A 23,677-nucleotide genomic window follows, 5' to 3' on the forward strand; every position below is an offset into this window, starting at 1 on the left:
AATTAGCGTTTATTTATTTTTCATAGATTTATTTTATATATACCCTATTTTTTTAAAATTTTTTTTGACATGTCCGCATAAGAGGGGAAAGGAGATTCGAACTAGTGACTTTTGTTTGGTTAGACGTGGTCCTAGCTCTTCTCTCTCAATTTTCAAAAATTTAAATCGCAATATTAAAATCCTTTAGATCTTTATTTTTCATACCTTTCTTTCCAGGAACTCAATGGGAGTTGCGTAAACAGAAGAAACATAGCGAGTCAGCGACCAGAAGATTTCAAAGGATGTGGTTTTATTAAGACGGAATTATGGCGTTAATTATTTTTCGCCTTAACAAACAAAAATAATTTACTACACGGTACAGGGGTAGTAAATTAAGGCCCATGGTCGCCCTCGCCTCCCCTCCACAGCTCCACTTCTCTTCTCTCTGTGTCTCTCAGGTCATTGACTTGTGAAAATGAATAGCGCCATGAAAGCAGCGCTGATAAGCTCGAAAGCCAGCTGCTTTCATTTGAGGGCAGCCCTTTTTCATTCTACTCCTGTTCTTGAACGAAAAAGACGCAATTACTGGGAATCTGTTAGTCTCTCTCTCTCTCTCTCTCTCTCTCTGCGTCTCTCCTTATGCGCATAGTTATGTATTTTGATATATGGGTTTTGTTCAACATGGATATATTTGAATGATTTGGAGTCTTTCCTTGTTCCTTCTTTTTTTTTTTTTTAATATATATATATATATATATATATATATATTTTAAAATTTAGGTGATTTAGGGTATGCCGTATAAGATTTTTTGGATTAAAATTGTCATACATTCATATCTAGCATTTTTTTTCCTAGTCTTGTTTATTGGTCCTTTTTTCATTGTTTGGTTCTCGGGGAAATTGGGGTGCGAACTCGTTTTGTTGGGCAGAGCTGTTTGGAATAGTTGGTTCTCTGAATTTCAAGTTCATTTTTTTTTTCCTGTGGATTCTTGCCAACCAAACAGAGCATGGTGGTAAAAATGTAGGGTTTCTGCAAGAAATGAAGCATGCCCGTTACTTTCTCGCTTTCAATTGCTCAATATATGGTGTAACAAATACAAAGATAAAAACTTTGAGATGTTGTTTAGAACTCATAATGGTTATATGATAGGGTATTCATTTGTGACAACAAGTTGGCTTAGTTGGTGCATTACTATTTTTAATCTAAATATGAGTCTATAATCAACTATAGTTGGTGCATTACTGCTACTGACTGTAAGTTTCAATATGTACCATGTAAGAAGGGTTATTAGTGTTTGTTGGTTCAAGTATTTGGTGTGATCATGTGCAACAAAGATAATTTAAACCATTAGATGGATGGCATAAAGTGGCAAAATGGTCATGAGATTTTAGGAAAAGGAATGATGGACTATAATGTGATAGAAGATAACCCTAGATTGTGGCACAAAGTAGCAAAATAGGATTTGTCTTGTTGATTGTGTGGATAAGGCTTTCAGATGAAAATTATCTGATGAAGAACAGCCTTGGTTATGATGAGAAAGCATCCATCTTCTTTAGTCAAATAGTGTTTTGCTTCCTCTCATATTTACATTGAAGGATACTCCCTTTAATAATATTTCTCTTTTACCGGGTGACCATTACTTTTGACATGCTAGATTTTGCATTGTTACATGATTCTCTTTATTAACATATTCTTGACCTGCGCCCCCCCCCCCCCCCCCCCCCCCCATATCTGTTTCCTTATGGGGAAAATCCAATGAAATTAACAGTCTCATGACTCTCATCAAATGGTGGAAAAGTGGTTATAGCATTAAAGCATTTTACTTATGATATGGTGTCTTGGGGATGAAAAATTCACTTTTGTTATGAGTATTTGGAGACGGATGGATTCTGTTGCTTTCATGTTGGGCTTTTTGATAAATGAGCCAATATACTGTTCATACCTGAATGAGGTCTCATCCCTAATTTAATTGTTTAAGCACTTGTTTGTAATTTTTTTAGCATATTTTTCTTGTATCATCAAGTTGATTAAGTGGCCAACTTGTTGAGCGAACATGGTGCATATGGGTATCTTTGGCTTGTAGAAATTTGGTTCTGTTTATTCTTATGTTGTTTCAGCTTTTTGTTAATGTGTTCTCCACTACATCCAATATGCCCATTTTCTCACCTTTCTCTGTCCTATGTATTTTATTTGTTTTGTCTTGCTCTCTCTCTCATAATTTCTTTCTCCTTTCTTATGCTGACTGGATATTTTCTCTGCTGCTTAAAATTCTTCATTTGCAGAGATCCAACATTAATTCCAAAAGGTTTAGACAGTATACAAAAAAACAAACATTATTGCGGAACGTCGGTGCTTATGCAGACTTCCTGTTTCAGGTTTCTATTTATGATTTTTTTTAACTTGTAATGCATTTTATTATTGGCATTATCTTTTCATGGACTTGTTTCCATCCTTTATACTTCAAAATTTTCCTCTTTTTATGGTTGATGCTGGATATTTTTGTTATTTTCTTTCTTTTTTCTTCTCCTTTTTAAATTAGCTTTTAATGACATTGCAGGAGTGGGGTGGTTATGGGACTTTTTTGCTAGAATTTGTAGTAGTTTGTTTTGTTTAATTGTTTATGTCCCTCTAAAAAAGCAAAGAAACGATGGAAGATTATGATATCTTTAAGTTTTGGGTAATAAACGAAAAGCTATGTAAATTTCATGGAGAATATCTGTTCTTATTATAAGATGGATGGCCGGTGAGGCAGGTGTTTGGGTACGGCTTGTAGTTTTGAATGTAGAAGTCAAGAAGACAAGCTGTGGCTCATTTCAGAATCATAAGGAAATTATTAGGTGCAAACTTTGAAACTGAAATCGTGGGTGGCAACTAAATACAAAGTTATAAATCAACAAAACGATTGAAATACATAATTAACATAGCAGATGAGTGCATAGGGATGTAGGTCATAGAGAAATTCGGGCAAGAAAAAAGAGTGACAAAGAACAGGTGAAGAGGTTTGAAGAAATATTTTTCTTGTCTGGGTTAATATGTTAATGGATTCAATAAATGTGGAAATTCATTTTGTAGTTTGAAATTTGGTATTATGACTTCTGCCTTCTGGTTTTTTATATGATAGCATCACATTTAATTTCTTACTGGTGGGTGAGAGGGAGAAAGCTAGAGTTATAAATTTTACTTATTTTGGGTATGTTTGAGAAATGAAATTGAAGTTTTCTGGTCCTGGTGAATTCAGTTTCACCCTAATGGGCAATTTCTATTTCTCACAAATTGTTCTTTTGATCTATATAATGTCATAAATATTGTTAATTTCTGCACTGCTGAAACTTTTCTGATTTTCTTATTGTTATTTAGTTTTATTTTAGAAAGATTTTTGATTGTTCTGCATTGATTGTTTTTGGATTTCTAGAGCTGGGAGGACGAGGATGATAAGGATGAGCCATCTTCAAGTAGAGGCCCCTCGTGGTTTAAAAGGCAGTTCTCTGCTAAGGGTTCCAAAAGGGACTCGACTGGCAATCAGGGACCCAGACGTTGGGGCAGAAGTAAGGACATTTCAAACTTTGGTACTAAAAGAAACATAAAGTGTCTAATTGCAGAACTATATATCTAAGCACATTTTTAACTTATAATGGGGTGGTGGGAGCGTCTGTTAAATTGTCTCCATCTTGAAAATCTTCTCACTCCAAATCTTGTTTTGAAAACTGGTTCTTACCCGGCCGGCATCGGCACTTATCAAAAATAAAATAAAATCTTGTTTTGAAAACTTTTATGGCCCTTGGGCGGAAAAAGCCTTATAGATGGGCCTTCATGTTTTTTTTGTTTGTGGATATCATTGCTCTAATTTGGAATGCAATTGTCCTTGATGTAAGCTTCACTTTCCACAAATAATGGGGTGGTGCTCTTCATAGTGGCATCAAATGGGCAAATTAGCCTTGAAGTCTCCTTCAAGGCATAACTGATTTACTCGTGTCTTGAGTGTTGGATTCATTTTTTTGCCCCCTTATGAAGTTGCATTAGATGTTATCCCATTTTCAACTCTTGTTCAGGAGGTTTCCAGTTTTGTGAAGAGGATGATGTTGACGTTGAGACCATTTTCAGAAGAGCATTTGGTGGGAACCAATTCTTCTATTGGTCCTTCATTAATGAAGAGGATCCTCAATGGAGGGGCTCATCAAACTACAATCACTATGGGAGGTCCTGGAATTGGAGACATCGGAATGAAGAAACGTATGATTCTTCATCTGAGTCTGAGAGTTCAGAATCAGATATGGTATCAAACAGGCTGGCCCTCGGATTGAATACTTCTGGTCCTCTAAAACTTGAAGATGTTAAACATGCGTAAGTTCTCACTAGGTTTTCTGTCTCACTTCACGAAACATGTCCTCTTCTGTTTCCGGGTTGTCTGATTTCATCTGAATTTACAATTGCAGATATCGAGCGTGTGCACTAAAATGGCATCCGGATCGTCATCAGGGCTCTTCCAAGGTATTAACATGCTCCAACCTTTGATTAGTATTCTCCATATATTGAATCTTTCCTGTAGAGAGTTATGAAGAAGTCTCGAGTCTTTTGCCAGGCCAGGCTCATGAAAATGGTCATCATTGCTTGTGCTGATTCACAGCTAACTGGTGTTGACTGACTAATTTGAATTCTTGAACAGGCTGTTGCGGAGGAAAAGTTCAAGCTTTGCAGCGCTGCATATCAATCGATATGTGATAAGCTGGCCTTGAATTAAGGATGCTTCAAGGCCTGTGTTCTTGGTAAACAGTCAACCCAAGGATGCTAATCTAGACCCATCTTAGTATTGCAGATCACTTTTTTTTTTTTTTTTTTTTTTTTTTTTTTTTTTTCATTAATCCAATTCTGTAGTCAGGATTATTATTATTATTATTATTTTCAATTCAAGAAGACATTGTTGGAATAGCCACTATGGCTTCTTCCCAGTGGCATGTGATTCTGGGTTGCCAGATGTATTAATTCATGTTCTTATATCTTTACAAGGATGTAATCTATCCCCTTTTTGTGCTGTAACTTGTATATTTGCTTTAAGCTTGAAGGCATAAATCATTTACAAGAATAAAATTGATAATTTACAGTTATATTCAGAGCACTACTATGCCTACTTATTTTGCAGCCTTTGTTTTTTTTTTTTTTTTTTTTTTTTTTTTTTTTTTTTTCTATAGATCAATTCGTCTATTTTTCTCTCAATTTTGTAACTTAAGTCATGACTCATGAACATTTAATTATACGTTAAAAATATCAATAAATAAATTTTTTTTTTTTTTTTTTAAAGGTTTAAAACAGAGGTAAGAGAGATGAGAGAATCTAATAAAAATATACTAGATTATTAATTATAATATACGATATTTTTAATAAATAATATTTTTCAAACGTTTCGATATATACAATTTACAAACACCGTAACTTCAGTAATTTGAGAATATCATATGTCGTCTTCACCAACATCTGACCGTCTTCAATGAACTTAATCTAATATGTGGGTTCTAATTATGTGATGTCGAAGTGTTGAGATTTGATAGGTTATTAGGATTCCCTACAAAACAGATGACCAAACGAAAGGATTGACAAGTGGGCACCAACACCAGGAATCAAGATCAGAAGACACATTTTTCATCAAATTTCTGTAAAAGATCAAGCGGTTAAACAGAAAACCTGTCTGTACAGAGTTGGAGGAGTTAACTTTGTGTAGTTTAGGAATATCGTAATACTACAATCCAAGCTCATCCTCTGTTGCAGTTTTGGCTGAATCTTTGGAACAAGATTTCTGGGGAGAGAGAATAATATGCTCAAAGCTGTACAGATTCTGGGTTGTTGTTCATCTGGGTTTGTCTGGAAACCCCGAAGCAGTGGTGGGTTTTCCTTCATTTCAGTCTCTGCTAAACCATTATCATATTCTTTATCTTCAGGAAGAGCAACGAGAATGGATTCTTCGTTCTTGCCCGAGTTTGCAGTGCGCAGGGCTCGTTCTCTAAGGGCATTTCGTGCCCCCTCAGCTCGCTCCGAGTCAAACCCAGATGGCCGTTCCGCTTCATCATCATCGGTTGCAGTTCAGTCTTCAGCAGTGAGTTTTTCTGGTAGCTCGTTTCTTTCTATTTGATGGGTTCCATTGCGATGTGTTCGTTCATATAGTGGAATTTGAGTTTTCTCGGTAATGGGGATTGCATAATTAGTTTCTATATTGCATAATTTAGGAAACTTTGGTTGGAGAATGGAATGAGATAGAGATTCTTGATGATTCTTTACGTTGGGATTGTCCGAGTTTTCACGTCTGATGAAATTTTAATGAACAAGGATGAAATTGCAGTTGTAATTTGCAAGCTGTTTTTATTATTTGTCTACTGTTTAAATCCTCGATGATTGAATTTTGTTGAATCCTCACTAGGGACTTGAGTTCAGTTGCCGTTTTTTTTTTTTTACTTGAAAATAAGATAATAGATGTGTTGAATTATCTTTGGCTCAAAAGGGGCTAAGAAAAAATGCCAACTTCAGTTAGGCGCTCTTTAGAACTCTTGTAAAGCCTCAATAGATAATATATGCTCTCAGCTTGCCAACTTTCTCTATATTCTAGAATGTTCTTTCTCATTATATTGATGTACGCGTTTAGTTTCTTTAGCTTTTCTGCCTTGAATTCTTCTCTGCTCTCGATTTTTGATGCAGTCTTTGTTGGTTGTTTTATTAGAGAAAAATTGATGATTAAGTCGTATGTTTGTGGTTAAGTTACATGATTTTGCCTCAATTTGATATCATGTAGTGGGAGTAAAAATCTCATACATGTAGAAAAAGGTGGCTTGTACCTTCTTGATCTCATCTTAATAGAGGAGAGGGGGGTGGTGGGGTTGGGGAGATAAGAATTTAATTTATTTTATCTGTTGGTAGAAAATTTCTGCTTAGTTTCTTAGTAACATGGTCTCCAGTGTCAGATGGTTGTGAGTGTGGTTCTTGGTGTGAGGTTTGCCTTACTTTTCAAGGTTAGGACACAGGAGTGGCCAAATTATCAAAGTGGCCAATTTTAATTCTTTGCTACACATCATATACTGAAATATTTCAGCTATAATAATATGACAGGTGCAACATAAAAGTTCTCAAAATATAAACCAGAAATCCCGAATTGTTGATGCACTATATCTATTTAATTTTCTTTTCAGTTAGTTATTCTGTACTATTCCTATATTTGTAGTTTCTATTATGCAGGGAAACGTCCGTAAGATCAATTTCTGTCAGTGGTGTGGTGGCCCAACAAAGCATGAGATACCTCATGGAGAGGAGAAGATGAGAGCTATTTGCACAGTTTGTGGGAAAATTGCCTATCAGAACCCAAAAATGGTAATACTATATAGCAACAGAACTTTCTTTTTATTTCTTTAAGTGCCAATCCAGAGATAAAGGGGCTTTGTATTTGTTTTATAAGTATTTTTTCTTTGGTATGTGGGATTACTGAAATCAAATGGATTCATGTTGTTTTTATGTTGCATTCAAAATGTAGTACATGGCTTTTTAATAGCATAATGACGAACCTGTTTTCTTGCTTTTGTGAAGGGCATATTTAAGGATATATGTGAAAATGTCATAAATGCATTAATTGTTGTTGTCTATATAAGACTACTAATGTTTTCGTATGCAATGTAAAAGATTGTGGATTGGTTTTCTGTCTATTATGTTGTCCGGGTACCTAATGATTTTCCAGCAACTTTGATAACTTCTCCAAATCCTATGGGTTTTTTCCTTTCACTTTAAGCTTAAACCATAATATCATTGTTGCATGATTAGTTACATAAATTTGTGCCTATCAGAGAGAAATAAATATAATATCATGATTACTTTGCAAGATTTTAGAAAGCATACTACTGTATGCTGCGTGCAAACACAGGGAGCAGTAGAAGAGAATATTGTCTTTCATTTCCAGCTTGTTGTCATTATTCCACCATCTGGGAAACAACGGTTGGGTTTGTCGTTTTCAGGATTCAATCTAGGGAGCAATAAATAAGTATCAATAGAATTGGATTAGGATGTTGAGGTTGCCTACCGTGTAAATTTGGTGCAACTCTCTCTCTCTTTTAAATTTAGTTTGTGATATGGGTTACTCTTTGTAAAGTTTGCATAACACGCTCACTTATTCATTTTCTATATCTATCCTTTGTAAAACAACTACCTTTAGCTTTTAATAAAATGATTAACTGAAGAAAAAAAATGATGGTGGTTGATAGTTGAGTTTGGAATTGAATACATAAATATATAATGCATGAAGTTTTTGCTTTTCAAAATTTTGCTGCTAATGCATTTGTCATCAATGTTTGGTCCTTATTCTTTTTTTGTGTCAATATGGCTTCATTTCTACTAATAATTGTTCAATTGATGCTTATATAGGTTGTGGGTTGCCTCATTGAGCATGATAACAAGGTCCTACTTTGCAAGCGGAAGATTCAACCATCTTATGGTCTATGGTATGTATGTACATGTATGTAGTTTTAGTTGGAGAGGGACCAACTGTTTATTCATTTTGGTTCTTCTCCACAATTGTTTCTTAGATGAAAAAAAACGGTCAAAAATTTCTTCCGAACATGATTGGGATTTTAATATTATTAGCAGATTACCTCCACCTTTAACTCATCTTCTAATGTCTAAAATTCTGTCTCTAAAACCAACAGAGGAGTCCAAGAGTGGACTATCGGAGATGTCAGCCATTCATCTCCCTTCTGTCTCTAGACAGAGTCTGAAAATGCCTTTGGGGCTGGGCACATGTCTAGAATGTGGCTGATTCAAAAAGCCAGTTTTATGGGGATGGGTCTAGTTTTGGATCGAATCCTGGCCTTTCAAGTTGCTCTGTGCTTTTGGGTAGGTGTAGATCTTGGACTGCTCCTTTGTATTCAATCACTGGGGCCAGGTACTCTTGGTCATATGCCCAAGCTGAAACCACTTTCTACTTAATTATTTTACGACATTTCTATTCTTTTGTTTCTGAGAGCTAGTCTTATTTTTTATTATTATTATTATTATTAAATTTTTTCTTTTCATTCAATTTTAGTTGTGGTTGGATTAAAAACATAGATACTCTTTGTTTTGAAACTTTCACTTAAGATGCAATGGCAAAGCACTAAAGGTGCTTAGCTGAGTCCAACCATTGTCAAATGGGGAAGAGTGCTGCCTAATCTGCTTTAGTACATTAACGGTCCTATCATCAGCAAAGAGAGCTTGTGCACACATAACCAGTAGAGTTCTCAAATCCACAACGTCATTCTTATTGCTCTGGTTCTTGACACGAGTCTCTGCAACTCTAGATATATTGGATTGTTCATTTTGCTGCGAGAAGTGACCCTAGATATATTGGATTGCCCATTCTTATTGGATTGTCCAAACGGTTCTTCTTTTCTCCATTCTGCAAGCCTTCATTAACAGTACACATAGAAGGCTCCTCTTTTTTCCCAGCACAGAGCAACACCTTATCAAACATCTCTGATTGCTCACTCTTGGACTCCTCTGTAAATAGAAGGATTTTTAGCACATAAATTTACATTTGATTCTATTGCCATGGCTCTGATATGTGCCCAGCTCCAGTGGCACATATCAGACCGTATCTGAGAGGGAAGGTAGATGAACGGCTGAGGGAGAAATACTTTGGACTGCTGTGTGTTTGAGAGAAGGGATTTTAGACATGCTATGTGTCTGAGTGAGAAGGAACTTTAGAGGTTAGAAGAGGAGTTCACATTAGAAGAGGAGTTAATAGTGGAGGTAGTCTATTAATCCTATTAAAAAGTTGTGCCTTTCACATGATAATTTATTAGACTGGGTTGGAGGAAATTTTTGCTTTTTTTAAATTTTTTTGCAAAAACACAATCCGAGTAATGCAACATATTTATTATGGTGAAGGTTGCTTCTATTGTCGTTGTTTGTTCACCATTCGATGTTTGGGTGTGATTGAGTAGGACTCTTCCTGCTGGTTACATGGAAATAGGGGAGTCTGCTGCAGAAGGGGCGATCAGGGAAACCTGGGAAGAAGCAAATGCAGAAGTTGAAGTGCTGTCTCCTTTTGCTCAATTGGATATTCCTCTTATTGGCCAAGTGAGGGAGAAACAACTTTTCATTTAGCTCATATTGACTTTCTGTGTACTTGCTAAAGATGCTTGTGTAATTCATTATGCCTTGTTTGGAGCAGACTTATATAATCTTCTTGGCAAATCTCAAGAAGCCGCAGTTCTCACCAGGCCCAGAATCATCAGAATGCCAGCTTTTTTCCCTTGATGATATACCTTTTGATTCCCTAGCATTTTCATCGATGCTGGTTACCTTAAATTTGGTATGAACCAGTTTTGAACTGTAAAACTGTATCATTACTAATTTACTATTAACTTCCCTGTCAGACATGAAATTTATGTCATGGTGTCTATCTCTTTTTGCTGCAGTATGTTGAAGATGTTAAGGCTGGAAAACCCAAGTTCCACTATGGTACAATCAATAAGAGGTAAATCCATTTTATATGTGGGAAATTTGATCTGGTTCTGAAATATAATTGACAAGAATAAGAGTAATGTTACAATCTGTCGTATTTGGTAAGGGATAAGACATAAAATGCGACTTAATTATGTACTATTAGGTCTATGTATAGTGAGTTGTGTAAATCCATTGCTTTGTGCCAAAATCAAGTTTAAGGATTTCCATGTCCATTTTTAGTTGCATTTGCTAGTTTGCCAATATTAGCAGGAAAGTTACATGGTTAAAAAGAGGCTTCTTGCTCCCAAATTCTATTCTATGAACCCTTTCCCATCTTTCTATCCACATTTCTAAAACACATAATTGTCCAAAGGGTTATCAGTAGAGCTGTTTTGGTTGCTTAGTCCTATATATTGATGTCCAATCAGCTTCTTATAGTGGCAATAGAAGCAACCTGTTATTTCTAGTTGTTTAATCCAGCCCCTCGACCCCAACCCCTGTAATACGAAAATTTAATGGAAATGAAGTTCTGATTAAGGTCTTCTATTATGGTAGATGTCATTGTAATTATTGATTACCTTTTCTTTTTCCCTTCTCTGTCTCTCTCCCTCTTAAGAAAAAAGAAAATCAGTTTAAGTAATGCAGAGTTGCAAATGTTCTGTGAAATATTGATGTATGAGGGAGTGTAAGAGATCATTTTGGAAATTTTATTGGGAAGTCCAATGTTCTAATGAGAGTGCCAACCTGTTTTTAAAACTTGTCACTGAAATCCTTTTGCCCTTTACAAATAGTTGATACAAGGTTTTGTTGAGTTTGGAGATCTGGATTCTCTAAAATTCCTAGAATACCCTAGGAATTCTAGGGAATCTTGATCCATTGGTTGGAGGTTAATCCTTTTCAAACATGGAATACCTTGTGTTTCTGAATGATGTTATTAATGTTCCTGGTACATGATTCTTTGCTTATGGTTATTGTCAGGCCTGGCACAAGTCCTTCTGATATTCACGCCTTTACTCTTGATTATCATCTTCAGTCTTGACAAGATGGTGAGTCCTCTATGATGCCCTTTGAAGTGGAAAAAATAGAATAAACAGTGATATACTCAATACTCAGGTTTGAAATTCTTTTTATTTTCTAGGAGTTGCTCCATGTGTCACATAATTGGTGTCTGAGGTCATCAACTGATGGGTCAATCATCAATGTGTTCTTTATAATGAAATTGCAGATGGGGCCTTAAGTTAGTTTGTATGTGTTGTCTCTTCCATGTAATAAATTTATACAACTTGAGGTATATTCATTATTCACCTAAACTATATGGTTTCCCCCCAATCTTTCCATATTTAATCCCTTAAAATATGATATTAGTTGCAACCGATCCAATAGTTTAAGAGGATGATTCTTTAATATTAAAGTCTAGTGATGACATTGCAATTGACCTTACAGTTTGTCTAGTTTTTCCTCAATATTAAAGCCTAGTAATGACCTTTCAATTAACCTTATAGTTTGTGTGTGCAATGAATAATAAAACTTGAGATATAATCAATCCTTAAATCTTTGTCTGGATTATATGATTTCATGTTTTGCTGGATGCAGGGTCTGGTTGGTATTTGAAAATGGGAAGCAAGAGAAACTGAAAAGCACATTTGGTCAAGTTCGGAAAATGTTCCTGCGTATAATCAAATAGTGCCACACTGTGTCTTCACTGACTTTGAAATCCATTCATCTCATCTGAATTTTCGACGGCAAGTCAGCAATCCGTGACATCTATTTGAGGAGGTGAAAATTCGGAGTATTCATGAAGAAGATGGAATTTAATGAGGTCCAACTGGTTGATTGCCTTGTTTTTCCGAGGAAGATTCAAACTATTATTGGAATTGCATCCGATGGAAATCTTGTAAACATTGAACAGACATTCAAATGGACAAATGGCATCTAATTGGTGTAAGGAATCAGGAATCTTTTACACCATCATCAAATTGATTTCCTAATGATGATGTTTTACAAATTTTCCAACAAAAAATTGAAGATGTACATATTTTACCCTTGTGGTTTAATTTCTTTATTTTTTGACTCTTATGATTTACTTTTTATCACAGGAGATCCTTTTGGTTTGCTTAAAGACGGAAATGGTCTCTTCGTCAAAATTCCATCCAAAATTTGACGGAACTTCATGTTAGCACCAATCACAGTTTGACACGTGTATAGAATTAATTAATTAAAAAATATATATATATTAAATTAAAAACATTAAAAAATTATATTTAATTAATTTTTTTTAAAAGAAATTAAATAAAAAAAATAAAATTGGATGGCCGTTACCAGCTCTTTGGCCGTTTGGGGGTGACTAGCTACTCCTTTTGGCCATGGGTGGTCGAAGCACCCCCGGTCTGACAGGTACCTTTGGACATGGGCTGGTCGAACCGCCTCCAGTCTGGGGGTGGTTGAGCAGCGCCAAAACTGGCGTTTTCTAAGCTCAGAAACTGTTTCCTGTAGGTGAAATCATCTTCCATAGTTTCGATTCTCAGTTGGGTTGTAAATGGGTGTTTAATTTTCTGGGTTTTCTGGGTATTCTGGAACGATTTGGGTTCTTTGGGAGAGACTTGATTTTGTGGGTATTTAATTTTGGGTGTTAACCAATGGGTAATGCCCTATTAATTGTAAATCCGGTATTGACTTGGGTTCAGTTGTGTGTGTATGTGAGTCGTTTTGTAGGATATTCATGGAGGAATAACCATGGCCGAAGGGCCAATTGTTGTTGTAGCCGGTTGGATGATGGGATTTGATAATTGAAAAGTGTTTTGTTCTTTCTTGGGGTATTTTGTGTAGTCTGTTTGGGTTGTTTGATGGCTAAAAGGAAAGTATTCTTGAGGATTTTCCTAGGTGATTTCCTGCCTAGTATAGAAGGGAGTTTCTGTTTTGGGTTTCCATGGTGTTGGCCGATTGTGTAGTGAGTGAGTGTATGTGGGTGTGTTGTTGTAGCCGGTTGGATGATGGGATTTGATAATTGACGAGTGTTTTATTCTTTCTTGGGGTATTTTGTGTAGTCTGTTTGGGTTGTTTGATGGCTAAAAGGGAAGTGTTCTTGAGGATTTTCCTAGGTGATTTCCTGCCTAGTATAGAAGGGAGTTTCTGTTTTGGGTTTCCATGGTGTTGGCCGATTGTGTAGTGAGTGTATCTGTGTATGTGGGTGTGTGTGGGTGATTCTGCAGAAGGCAGAGAAACAGACAGATATCGAGAGAGAGAAGATGGCAGAGAGTGAGGATAGAGATAGAGTGGAGCAGTCGGTCTAGGGTGGCCGAACCACCCCATGGCCGTGGCCACCCCCAAATATTTTTATTTTTTAAAAAATTTAATTAAATATAATTTTTTAATGTTTTTGATTCTTTAAAAAATTAATTATATGAACACATGTCAAACCGTGATTGGTGCTGACGTGTCGTTCCGTCCAATTTTGACGGAGAGACTATCTCCGTCTTTAGGCAAATCAGAAAAACCTCCTGTAATAAAAAGTAAACTCAAAGGGTCAAAAAATAAAGAAGTTAAACTACATGGGTGAATAAGGTATTTAACCCTTATTATTATTGAGAAGAGGTTTTGTTGATGTTTTCCTTTTCACAAACAATTTTAGTTTTATTAATGTTGTTGCTGTTTGCATCTCAGAGTCCAAATCGTTGAAAATACTAAAATCGTCAAACATAAAAGAGGATCAACAATCTTGGATTCAAAGTTGTCCAATCAACATAACTTGAAAACTCAAATACACATTAATATATAGTATCAAATAACGTAGTAAAGTATCAATGATTGATATTATTCATAAAAAGAACATTATTTGAACCAAGCGACAATTGAAACTTCTATGAAACATGTCTAGGTCCCGTACATATTGCAGCCTCCAATTGAATCTGAAACAAAGATTGCAATAAGTATGAAATGCAGTTCAATAATAAAGTAGATAGGGAAGATCAAGAAAGTATACGTTTCCAATTAAAGTAAATAGAATGCCAATTACATGCAAATTGTGTTCAAATTACAAAAGACAAGTAAAAAAATAAAAAAATAAAAAAAAACTTATTACGCTTGGGTTATCACTGGGCATTTTCATTATTACACAAAATTTATACAGGGCCTTTCACTAAAATGAGAACAATATACCTTCAATTCAAATGAAATGTTAAACTACCATTCATCTTAAAAGTTTAAGCTTTTAGAATAAATGGTAATTAACATGGTATCAGATCCAAAGGTACTGGGATCGAAACCTTGACTTCGTCAATTCACCCTCCATTTAAATTAAATATTCCATATGTTGACACAATCTCCAAGTAGCGATAAACCTCTTCTTCTGTATTTTCGCTTACAATGCCTCATGCACTTTTCAAAGTCCGAACCCATAGCTTCCACTTCATAGATTTTGAGGCAGCTTTTAAGACCAAAATAAAGACGCTTATTGTATTCCAATTTTTCCATTAGCCCTCTTCTTTTCTCACAATGTTCAGATCTTTCTGTAAGGCAAGTATGCAATGCTGGCTCTTGCTTCTCCTCATGCTTCAGTTTCTCATGCTCTAGCTTTGGCTCTGGCTCTTGATGACCTGGCTTCTGAGATTTGTCAAGTCGAGAGAAATTAGGAAGCATGATGGGACTTGAAGGAGTGAAAGATGTTGGGGCAAGGTTATTAGCTTGTATTTTAACCATAATAAGGACTTGCAACGCTATCATAACCTCCATAAGTTTTCTAACACCTTTTCAAGTAATCTTTTTTCTCCAATATCAGATGGCAATGCTTAAAAGCCTTTAATCCTTTATATACAATTGAATGATTAGTTTAGTCCAAGAATTTATTTTTCTCTTCCATTAATTTTATTCAAAAAATGTTGTTTAATAGTTGGAATTTTTGGAAGTATGACCTTTTTCCAGTTAAATGAATTTTAATTTAAGCAACACCTTTTGCCTAGGATCACAATGTTTCATAATAGTTTTTATTTTTTATTAATAGCTTTTCCCCCTCGTGAATAGGTTCATGTCCTTGGGTAATGGCTATTTGAGGACGACCTTTATCTTTCAGTTTGGTGAGTGAAGAAAAATACATTGTAGTAATAATGAAATTGGAATGATCTTATTATTCATTTAAGGAAATAGATTATAGAAGTAATTACTAAAAGGAACTTAAGAAAATCATAGAAAAAAAATATTTTTTACAAATTATGAAGAGACAATTGAGTACATAAATAATTTAACTTGATCACATTAACATATATGGCTTTGGATGGGAATTCATGTTGCGCCCCAGAATTTTTAAAGTTATTTAAATAGATTATTTTGATGATGATGTTATTTTAATATTTATTTTAGCCAATGATTTTAATTCTTGGAAAATTTATGGTGTTACGGAGAGTGATAATTAGAGAATGATAATTGGTGAAATAATATGATAGTAAATGATAGAAAGAATAGTATTGGTAAGTAGAATAATAAAGGAAGATAGAATAGTTAATGGTAAGTATAATAGTATTGGTATAGTAAAAAGATGGTAGAATTGTAAATGGAATGTAGAATAGTTAATGGTAGGTATATAATGTTAGTAGGTGGAATAGTAAAATGAGGTAGAATTGTAAATGAAAGGTAGAATAGTATTTGGTTTTTCTTATCATTAGAGCTCTTCCCCTTCACAAATTTCACCACTCCTCTCCATTCTCTTCCACATATTCTTCCTTCTTCCGCTTTCTACTCGGTCTTCCTTCTTTCTAAAAGTGTTTACACAGAGCAAAGAGAGAAAGGGCGAGACAAAGCGCTGCAAGAAAGAAAGGACACGAGAGAGAGAGAGAGAGAGAGAGAGAGCTAGCAGAGAGATGGTGAGAGTCAGATTCAGAGAGAGAGGCAATGAGATGAAGATAATTCAGAGAAAGATGGAGATAGAGAATCAGAGATTGAGAGGGAGTTTTTGGAGATAGTGAGAGATATTGAAAAAAAGAGAAACTGTGCGAAGCAGAATGAGTTTCAACAAGTAATTACCTTTGATGATCCATTCATGTAATCCACTATAAGTATTCTTACTTACTGAGAGTGATATTGATATTCAATAATACAGATCTTTGTAGTTTTATTAAATGTTTGGCCTTTTGATATAATTGCTTCAACAATGATTTATATTATCGTGAATCAATTGACTTATTCCTTTACAGTTTTTGTAGTGCTTACAGGAATGGAAAGTCAAGGTAATTATGCAGTTGTAATTAGAGCTTCATATTTGAGATGTACAGAGATTCTAAGTTGGAGAAGTTTGTCTAGAGTTTATACAGTCAGATAGATTTGTATAAATGCCTTATTCGGCATAATTGTGGGTATTTTGTATAAAGAAAAGTATTTTTAAGAGTATTATTTTGTATTGATAAATTTCAGATTTTCCGCTGTGTAAGATTATTTCAGCGTAACATTCGATTTATTTACAAGATAAAAGAAGAGAAATATCGGGATGTTACAATACATGTACTGATCGAATGCTTAAGCAATGCCAAATGCTGTATCATATCACACTGGCTTAAAGCATTTTTTTTTTTTTAGATGAATTGTTTACAAAGGGTAACGCTTGATAAAAAAAAAAAAAAAATGGTATTTCGGATTATGACTTTGAAGATAATAGAATACATCAACTTGATCACATTCAGACATAGAATTTTGGATAGTGTTAAGTAATGATTATGCATGCCTAGTCCTTCATTCGGTATCCCCGTAAGATAACCAAACATTAGAGTGGTGTGCACTAAAGGAGGGGAACAAAGGTGACACCACATGTAATGCTTAAGTTAGTGAAGGTACAGAGGTAAGGTAATAAGAGAATTAGAGAAATAAGTAGAGATTGGGCATAAAAGCATTCCTAGGTCAAGCCTCATACTAACCTCATGGGTTGAGTACCATTTTGGTCGAGTGCCTTCATAAGTCAATTGTCATCAATTAGCCATTGATTTGGCCTTTGATTGTGCGAGAGATTATGATCATCCTTCCTTTAGTGAGTTGTATTTCCTAAGCGGGTGCACACTTTACTTTTCATAGAGAATTATTGCTTGATATGAAATTAGCCATTGATTTGGCCTTTGATCGTGCGAGAGATTATGATCATCCTTCCTTTAGTGAGTTGTATTTCCTAAGCGGGTGCACACATTACTTTTCATAGAGAATTATTGCTTGATATGAAATTTTCTCTCCTAGTAAGGTTGGGTTTTAACAGTGAGCTAGCTGGCTCTTTAGAGCTGTGTTTGGTCGGCTATCCATTGGGTTGGTGGGGAATGTAGGTTTCCATTCTAGTGTTCCCCCATTTCCCTTAGGCTACTTGTGTAGGCTAATGGGAATTAGGTGTAAGGAGCATGACCGCTTGGGCATGTGGGTTTGTGGAGCATTGCCTGGGCCGATAGGGAATGTAAGCTTTAATTCCAGTGGTCCCCCATTCCCTTGGGCTACTTGTTTAGGCCAATGATAATTGAGTTGTTAGTTCCTTGTTCCTTATGCAAAGGCCTCGCTTTGTGCGTATCATGTTCGACTATTTCATTTAATGAATGTCTAGGGGGACTGGTCATCTCAGAATTGAGTTGCAAAAACACAATCTGAGTAATGCAACAGGTCTATTATGATGAAGGTTGCTTCTATTGTCGTTGTTTTGTTCACCATTCGATGTTTGGGTGTGATTGAGTAGGACTCTTCCAGCTGGTTACATTGAAATAGGGGAGTCTGCTGCAGAAGGGGTGATCAAGGAAACCTGGGAAGAAGCAAATGCAGAAGTGGAAGTGCTGTCTCCTTTTGCTCAATTGGATATTCCTCTTACTGGCCAAGTGAAGGAGAATCAACTTTTCATTTAGCTTATATTGACTTTTTGTGTACTTGTTAAAGATGCTTGTGTAATTCATTATGCCTTGTTTGGAGCAGACTTATGTAATCTTCTTGGCAAATCTCAAGAAGCCATAGTTCTCACCAGGCCCAGAATCATCAGTTAAAAGCTCTTAATGGGTCCATAGTCCCTACTTGTTGGGATGTGTGTTCCCTGCACACACTCCTGATCGATATCACCTATATGAGTGTGGTGATGCTATCTCCTATGAGACTTGAGTAGGTTTCTAGAGCGCTCATGAAAGCCATTTTATGGTATAACAACAAAAGATGCAGAGTGAGTAAGGATGAGTTTAAAACTCTTAATGTATCCATAGTCCCTTTCTTGTTGGGATGTGGTGTTCTCTGCACATATTCTTGATGGACGCCACCTATGTGAGTGTGGAGGTGGTGCCGCCTCCTATGAGACTTTGGCAATTTTATGGTATAACAACAAAAGATGCAGAGTGAGTAAGGATGAGTTTAAAACTCTTAATGTGTCCATAGTCCCTTTCTTGTTGGGATGTGGTGTTCTCTGCACATATTCTTGATAGACGCCACCTATGTGAGTGTGGAAGTGGTGCCGCCTCTTATGAGACTTTGGCAAGTCTCTAGAGCACTCGTGAAACCTAGAGGCGCATGGTCTGTATAAGGCGCCAACCCGCTATAGAACAACCCAATTTTCTTTATTTGATTTGATTTGACTTTTTGTTTATTTGATTTGATTTAATTTTTTGTTGTTGGAGAAAGTTATGTGGATGATAAGTTTGTTTAACTTGTGAATTTGGTTAAAAGAGTTTAACTCTTACCACGATTCATTAAGTTTCTACTTATTTATCTTAGGTGTGGTTAAAACTTTCAGATACCACATCGATGCATGCTTTCAATCTCCGTTTATTCTAATGTTTGTAACATGTGAGGGATTGTTGTAATATTTGTTCCAAACATTCATTTTTCAGTCATTTGAAAATGTTTTATCATTTGATAATATCTTCATGAGTTTTTATAAGAAATAAAAGTCATCTTTAACCATTTTGGTTTATAACTGTTTGTATTTACTACTTGATTATGAGATATAATTTTTATGACCATTTGTATTTATTACTTGATTATGAGATATAACTTTTATGACCATTTGTATTTATTACTTAATTATGAGTTATTAAATAAAAATTAGTTTTAATTGATTTTTACCGTTTTGACCGTTAGTCTTTAACAAGTTTTATTGTAGTTTGACCATTTGATTATTAACTAATGTTTTACCTTTTTTTGGTGGTATGACCATTTGGTCATTAATTATATAAAGAAAGAAAACATCCACAATCCTATGGTTGAGTGAGTTTGCAACAAGAAAGAAAGAAAAACTCATTTTCTTTATAAAAGAGTTTTGTCCTATTTTAGAAGACCAATTGCATAGAATTCTATTCTATTCAATTTCTATTTTCTCTTTCTGGTTTTTTATCAAGAAAATCAAAGAGTTGTTCTACTAGTTTTCATTATTGGAAGTGCGTCCTTAACGAAGGTAGACGCTATAGTCTAATAATGGGAGGTTGCGTATCAAATGATCCGATCGTACTAAGTTATACACTCCGGGAGGCACGAATCAACCTTTAAGGACAACGCTCTTACGTGATTTTATAGTATTGTGAGATCTTTCCATACTCTTATTTCATCTCTTGTATTTTATTTATTTTATTGTTAATATTCATATTGTAATTATTTTATATCAATGAGAATTTGTGCACCATCCAAAATTATTTTCAACATGCCGGAATAGGATCCTCTCCATTTCATTTGAAATGGAGAGTATCCATTTAGTGTAAAATGAAGGGTAATATTGTCTTAACATTAAAATTGAAAGATAATATTTACAATATTACCACTCATTTTACACTAAATAGATACTATTCATTTCATTTGAAATAGAGAGGATCCTATTCCCAGAATGCCAGCTTTTTTCCCTTGATGATATACCTTCTAATTCCCTGGCATTTTCATCGATGCTAGTTACCTTAAATTTTGTATGAACCAGTTTTGAACTGTAAAACTATATCATTACTAATTTACTATTAACTTTCCTGTCAGACATTAAAAATTTCATGTCAATAGTTATTGACGTGTCAAAATTCTTGACGTGGCATGTTGACACGTCAATAATTATTAACATGTGATATTTTGCCACGTCACTATTGTATATAATTTCTTTAAATTAAATTGAATTTAAATTTAGCAACGTGGAAATCTTTGACACGTTGCTATTTATTGACGTGTGGAATGTAGCATGTCACTAATTAGTGACGTGACACATTTTACACGTCACTAAAATTTTTATTGACATGGCACTTTTGTCACGTCACTAATTACTGACGTGGCAAAAAGTGGGTTACTGTTTGCCATGTCAAAAAAACGCCCTTTTTTTTTTTTTGGTAGTATTATGTCATGGTGTCATATCTCTTTTGGCTGCAGTATGCTGAAGATGTTAAGGCTGGAAAACCCAAGTTCCACTATGGTGCAATCAATAAGAGGTAAATCCATTTTATATGTGGGAAATTTGATCTGGTTCTGAAAGATAATTAACAAGAATAAGAGTAATGTTACAATCTGACGTATTTGGTAAGGGATGGTAAGACATAAAATGCGACTTAATTGTACTATTAGGTCTATGCTATAGTGAGTTGTGTAAATCCAATGTTTTTTGCCAAAATCAAGTTTAAGGATTTCCATGTCCATTTTTAGTTGCATTTGCTCGTTCAATATTAGCCGGAAAGTTAAATGGTTAAAAAGAGGCTTCTTGCTCCCAAATACTATATATACTATGAACCCTTTCCCATCTTTCTATCCACATTTCTAAAACACATAATTGTTCAAAGGGTTATCAGTAGAGCTGTTTTGGTTGCTTAGTCCTATATATATTGGTGTCCAATCAGCTTCTTATAGTGGCAATAGAAGCAACCTATTCTTTCCCCTACCCCTATAATAGAAAAATTTAATGGAAATGAAGTTGTGGCTAAGGTCTTCTATTATGGTGGATGTCATTGTAATTATTGATTACCTTTGCTTTTTCCCTTCTCCGTGTCTCTCTACCTCTTCATCAAAAAAAAAAAAAAAAAAACAAAAACAAAAAAATCAGTTTAAGTAATGCAGAGTTGCACATGTTCTCAGTGTTATACTCAATACTCAGTGTTAGTTTTATTTTGTCTTGGCTGGATTCGTGTGAACTCTAAAATATAAAACTTCTCAGTGGCAACTAAACCCAAAAAATCACTAAATCAATAAAAGAATAAAGATTACAAGAAGTTCACACTCAAGTTTGAAATTCTTTTTATTTTCTTGGCATTGCTCCATATGTCACGTAATTGGTGTCTGAGGTCATCAACTGATGGGTCAATCATCAATGTGTTCTTTATAATGAAATTGCAGATGGGGCCTTAAGTTAGTTTGTATGTGTTCTCTTCTATGTAATCAATTCATACAAGTTGAGGTATATTCATTATTCACCTAAACCATAGGGTTTCCTCCCCATTCTTTGCCTACATTTCAAATTTGCATATTTAATCCCCTAAAATATGATATTAGTTGCACCTGATCCAATAGCTTAAGAGGGTGATTCTTTAGTATTAAAGTGTAGTGATGACATTGCAATTGACCTTATATCTAGTTTGTCTAGTTTTTCCTCAATATTAAAGCCTAGTAATGACCTTGCAATTAACCTTGTAGTTTGTGTGTGCAATAAATAATAAAACTTGAGATATAATCAATCCTTAAATCTTTGTCTGGATTATATGATTTCATGTTATGCTGGATGCAGGGCCTGGTTGTTATTTGAAAATGGGAAGCAAGAGAAACTGAAAAGCACATTTGGTCAAGTTTGGAAAATATTGTTCCTGCGTATAATCAAATAGTGCCACACTGTGTCTTCACTGACTTTGAAATCCATTCATCTCATCTGAATTTTCAACAGCAATCCGTGTCATCTATTTGAGGAGGTGAAAATTAGGAGTATTCATGAAGAACATGGAATTTAATGAGGTCCAACTGGTTGATTTCCTTGTTTTTCCGAGGAAGATTCAAACTATTATTGGAATTTCATCCTATGGAAATCTTGTAAACATTGAACAGAAATTCAAATGGACAATTGGCATCTAATTGGTGTAAAGACTGAGGAATCTTTTGCACCATCATCAAATTGATTTCCTTATGTCGATGTTTTCCAAATTTTTCAACAAAAAATTGATCGAAGATGTATTATTATTATTGGGAAGAGGTTTTGCGAATGTTTTCCTTTTCAGAAACAATTTTAGTTTTATTAATGTGGTTATTGTTTGCACCTCGAAGTCCAAACTGTTGACAATCCTAGCCGTTATGGCTGAGTGATGTTACAAGTCCTTCTTGTGTCTAGAGCTGTACGTTAAGTGAGCGAAGCGTCTCGCGAGCAAGCTCGGGCTCGGCTCGAATATTAAATGAAGCAAGCTCGGCTCGACTCGGCTAAGCTCGTGAATAGCTCGTATAAGCTCGTGTGTATATATATATATATATAAACTAAGTAATACATAATTAATTATAAATCTCATAATTATTAAAACCTTAAAATTGCATTTATATTTAAGCGTTAGATAATGAAAAATTCTAGACCCTTCGTGATCAAAGAGAGAGAGAGCAATCATTAAAAAGACCTCGATTCAATTAGAGCAGACCCAAACGAAATGAAGAAGAATCAAGCAGAAACTATAGAGGAAGATTGCGAAAGGCATAAACTATTGAAGAATTAAACAGACCCAAACACTATCACTACCTGTCTGGTGAGCGAGAGTGAGAGAGTGGGAAATGAGAGTTCAGGTGGAAGATCCGTTGTGACTGGTGAGGGGGATTGAGAGAGAGACGTTAAAAAAATATTTTTTTGTAGGGGGCGTTGTCCCAATGCAGTCTGAATGCAACCTGTTAACTTGTCTCACATTGTTAAGAAAACATCAATCTCCAAGTTTGCTTATCTATAAAAGGATGCATATCCTCTCTCTTTGAAACCAAATGCTTTGCTGTATTGATTCAGGCTCCATACTCGACTAGCCAGGCTAAGCAAATACTCATATGCAAACTAACTTCTTAAACCGTTTAAGAGCACTTGAAGTTAAAAAAAAAATTTAAAACAAAAACATTAAATATAAGAGTCAGCTCGCGAGCTGGCTCGGCTCGACTTATTATTAGCTCGAGCTCGATTTTTTTGGCTCGCCCTTGAGCTCGACTCGAGCTCGAGTAAAATTTAAACGAGCCAAGTTTGAACAAGGGAAGCTCGCTCAAGCTCAGCTCGTTTACACCCCTACAGTTGTGTCACTCCAATGATGATATGGCTTTGGGGGATTTGTGTACAAGAATGGGATGGACGAAAGTTTATCT

The 23,677-nt window shown here is 35.2% G+C and overlaps 2 protein-coding genes across 5 annotated transcripts; both read left to right on the plus strand.

Moving 5' to 3' along the window:
- The first annotated feature begins 273 nt into the window (after positions 1-273).
- On the plus strand, positions 274-5,088 carry LOC132192347 (Chaperone DnaJ-domain superfamily protein). Its single transcript, XM_059607660.2, has 6 exons — positions 274-574; positions 2,263-2,355; positions 3,393-3,525; positions 4,030-4,321; positions 4,414-4,468; positions 4,644-5,088. The coding sequence occupies exons 1-6, from the start codon at positions 455-457 to the stop codon at positions 4,716-4,718; spliced, it is 768 nt and encodes a 255-aa protein (XP_059463643.2). The 5' UTR covers positions 274-454; the 3' UTR covers positions 4,719-5,088.
- A 356-nt stretch (positions 5,089-5,444) lies between these two features.
- Positions 5,445-22,243, plus strand: NUDX23 (nudix hydrolase homolog 23). 4 transcript variants are annotated; one of them, XR_015909372.1, is made up of 10 exons: positions 5,448-5,798; positions 5,911-6,065; positions 7,196-7,327; positions 8,369-8,445; positions 9,925-10,060; positions 10,155-10,295; positions 10,402-10,460; positions 11,408-11,475; positions 12,023-12,370; positions 12,526-13,189. XR_015909372.1 is itself a non-coding variant. In XM_059572855.2 (8 exons), exons 1-7 carry the CDS (start codon positions 5,787-5,789, stop codon positions 11,466-11,468), a joined length of 885 nt encoding a protein of 294 aa, XP_059428838.1. In that variant the 5' UTR covers positions 5,445-5,786; the 3' UTR covers positions 11,469-11,475; positions 22,095-22,243. The 4 variants fall into 4 exon arrangements, 2 of the variants coding, with proteins under 2 accessions (XP_059428838.1, XP_059428837.1); XR_015909371.1 differs by having other exon boundaries at positions 5,446-6,065; XM_059572855.2 differs by lacking the exons at positions 12,023-12,370; positions 12,526-13,189 and adding an exon at positions 22,095-22,243 and having other exon boundaries at positions 5,445-6,065.
- The last annotated feature ends 1,434 nt before the right edge of the window (positions 22,244-23,677 follow it).

Source organism: Corylus avellana, chromosome 10, assembly GCF_965113065.1.
Source record: "Corylus avellana chromosome 10, dhCorAvel1.hap1.2, whole genome shotgun sequence".
Classification (NCBI taxonomy): domain Eukaryota; kingdom Viridiplantae; phylum Streptophyta; class Magnoliopsida; order Fagales; family Betulaceae; genus Corylus; species Corylus avellana.

Excerpts from the sequence above, each read along its gene's own strand:
- NUDX23 (XM_059572855.2), top strand. The coding sequence starts at position 5,787 with ATGCTCAAAGCTGTACAGATTCTGGGTTGTTGTTCATCTGGGTTTGTC. Across the intron at positions 10,061-10,154 it reads ATATTCCTCTTATTGGCCAA|ACTTATATAATCTTCTTGGC; the intron begins GTGAGGGAGAAA and ends TGTTTGGAGCAG. Across the intron at positions 10,461-11,407 it reads TATGGTACAATCAATAAGAG|GCCTGGCACAAGTCCTTCTG; the intron begins GTAAATCCATTT and ends GGTTATTGTCAG.
- LOC132192347 (XM_059607660.2), top strand. The coding sequence starts at position 455 with ATGAATAGCGCCATGAAAGCAGCGCTGATAAGCTCGAAAGCCAGCTGC. Across the intron at positions 575-2,262 it reads GACGCAATTACTGGGAATCT|AGATCCAACATTAATTCCAA; the intron begins GTTAGTCTCTCT and ends CTTCATTTGCAG. Across the intron at positions 3,526-4,029 it reads ACCCAGACGTTGGGGCAGAA|GAGGTTTCCAGTTTTGTGAA; the intron begins GTAAGGACATTT and ends ACTCTTGTTCAG.